Source organism: Empidonax traillii, unplaced genomic scaffold (assembly GCF_003031625.1).
Source record: "Empidonax traillii isolate 1590-97213 ecotype Southwest subspecies unplaced genomic scaffold, ASM303162v1 scaffold1191:size203906, whole genome shotgun sequence".
NCBI classification, from domain to species: domain Eukaryota; kingdom Metazoa; phylum Chordata; class Aves; order Passeriformes; family Tyrannidae; genus Empidonax; species Empidonax traillii.
This window is the reverse complement of record NW_020956384.1, coordinates 43,952-46,548: the sequence shown is the minus strand read 5'-3', so window position 1 is coordinate 46,548 and position 2,597 is coordinate 43,952. Positions and strand designations below refer to the sequence as shown.

The following is a 2,597-nucleotide window of genomic DNA, read 5'->3' as shown; positions in this document are numbered from 1 at the left end:
CTTCTACAACGTGAGTCCCTCAGGGAACCTCCTGGAGCTCCTGCTGGGCCACCTGCAACTGCTCCTTTAAATCTGCAGCTGCTCCTTTAAAAATCCAGCAGCAGTTTCCTAACAATGCTCTTCCTTTAGCTTTTTGTTTCTTTTAACATTTTTATGTCCTTTCCCACCCCGAGAGCTGGCACTGGGATCGTATTTTGTACATATGGTTTTGCTGATGTTTTTTTTGGTGGATCTTTCCCGTCCTGGTGCCATCAGAAGGCCATCAGAACCGCAGATCACGTTTTCACAGTTGAAAAATAAGATTATGTTCTCACAGCAAAATATCCTCTATCTTAGCATTATAAACCCCTACAGGTGGATTTTCCAGAGGCTGGGAAGTGGGATGGGTTCCCCTCACCCCAGTGACTCCCAAGGTTCTCTGTTCTCTCCCCCAGCACGCCCTGCCACTCCCTGGATTCCTGCTGCTGGCTCCCGACATTTACCGGCACGCCGTGCTCTTCAACCAGTCCGGTGAGTTGGGAACCGGGATCCTCATCCTGGATTTTCCTGGACAACCTCTGGAAGCTCCCAGGGTGGCAGTTGTACCTTCCAGGCTGTCACTTTGGGATATTCCAGCCTTTTCAGGGAGGAATTGTTGGTTGGGAGGGTGGGGAGGCCCCGGCAGAGATCCCTGGAAGTGTCCAAGGCCGGGTTGGAGCAACCTGGGCCAGGGGAAGGTGTTTTGTCATCTCCTGATCCTCCTTCCCAAGCAGAAACATCTGCAAATCTCGTGTGGTTCTCATTTACCACGGGAAGAACGAGTTAAATCCCCCAAAAATCAAAGTGTGGACAAATTCACTGCCCAAAAATGAAACCATGGACAAATTCACTCCCCCAAAAGTCAAACCAGGAACAAATTCACTCCCCAAAAAAATCAAACCATGAACAAAAAAACTCCCCAAAAAATGAAACCAGGACCAAGAGAACTCCCCAAAAATCAAACCATGGGCAAATTCACTCCCCAAAAAATCAAGCTATATACAAGAGAACTGCCCAAAACCCCATTCCATGCTCAGATCTCTCTGTGCCTGTGGCAGGAAGGGCCCCCTGGGGCTGCAGTGAGTGCTGATGGTGGTCAGTGCTGGTCAGTGGAAGGACATCAGTGCTGGCCAGGGCAGGGGTGGGTCCCTTGGGTGGTGTCCCAGCCCCCGGGTGACCTTGTGCCCCCCCCTGTGCCCCCAGAGCCGTTCCAGGTGCCGCTGCTCGGGCTGACCGTGCCGATCATGTGGTTCTACCTGCTGATGAACGTCCTCACTCAGTATCCTTCGGCCTCCCAGCTGCTCTGGGTGGGGGCAGGACGGGTGGGATTGGGGGTGTGGGGTCCTTGGAGCCCTTCCCTGTGCTTGGGAGACGGTGTTGGAGCAGCTCAGGTGAGGAGTTGTCTGGTCGAGGTGGGAATATTGCCCTGAAGGGAGATCTCCAGCCCTGTGGTAAATGAGGGGTTGGAAAAGCCCTCTGAGATCACCGAGTGCCACCTGTCACCCAACCCCGCCCTGTCACCCATCCCGTGGCACTGAGGCCACATCCAGCCTGTCCTTAAACACCCCCAGGGCTTGGGCTGGAAGATTTGGGGTGTCCCTGTGTTTGTGGGGTGTCCTGGGTTTATCCCTTGGTTTGTGGGGTGTCCTGATGTTATTCCCTGGATTTGCAGTGTGTCCCTGGTTTTGTGGGATGTCCCTGGTTTGTGGGGTGTCCTGGGTTTGTCCCTGTGTTTGTGGGGTGTCCTGATGTTATTCCCTGGGTTTGTGAGGTATCCCTGGGTTTGTGGGGTATCCCTGTGATCCGCCGTGCATCCCTACACTTCCCACAATCCGTTCCACCCCACCCAAGGCATGAACTTCCCCTCCCACTCCCTCCCCATCCCTTATTCCCTCCCATTCCAGTCTCTCCTCCCTCTCCCAGAATTCCTGAGCTGCATTCCCAGGTACATGTCCCTCCCATTCCCCCCCATTCCCATGATCTCCCAGAATTCCTGAGCTGCATTCCCAGGTACGTGTGCATCCGGGGGGTGTTCACGCTGACCACGGAGTGCCCGTCGCTGACGGTGACGTTGGTGGTGACGCTGCGCAAGTTCCTGAGCCTCATCCTGTCCATCCTCTACTTCCAAAACCCCTTCACCGCCTGGCACTGGGCGGGCACCGCCCTCGTCTTCCTGGGAACACTCCTGTACTCCGAGATCTGGAGCGGCATCGGAGCCATCCGCGCCCGGGGCAGGGCCAAGGAGCACTGACACCCCCCAAAATCAGGGAGAGGACACTGGAGCACCGACACCCCCCAAAATCAGGGAGAGGACACTGGAGCACCGACACCCCCCAAAATCGGGGAGGGGACTTTGGAGGAGTGACACAACCCCCAGAGTTGGGGAGGGGACACTGGAGCAGTGACACAAACCCCAAAGTCGAGGATGGGACTTTGGAGGAGTTACACCCCCCCCCCCCTTAAAAATTAGGGATGGGACATTGGGAGCAGGGAATTCCCTCCCCCTTGAGGGGGGTGGTTTTTATAGGAAAGGGGGGGTTGGCTGGGCCGAGCTCCCAAAAACTGGGCTGGATCATGGA

At 55.6% G+C, this 2,597-nt stretch overlaps 1 protein-coding gene across 1 annotated transcript in view; it reads left to right on the top strand.

Moving 5' to 3' along the window:
- LOC114069104 (UDP-xylose and UDP-N-acetylglucosamine transporter-like) overlaps window positions 1-2,269 on the top strand; it is a 2,488-nt gene extending 219 nt beyond the window's left edge. The window contains exons 2-4 of the mRNA XM_027905665.1: window positions 368-510; window positions 1,222-1,297; window positions 2,029-2,269. Of these exons, the coding sequence (XP_027761466.1) occupies window positions 368-510; window positions 1,222-1,297; window positions 2,029-2,269 (460 nt within the window). The remainder of the gene's footprint in view (window positions 1-367; window positions 511-1,221; window positions 1,298-2,028) is intronic.
- Window positions 2,270-2,597: the final 328 nt, after the last annotated feature.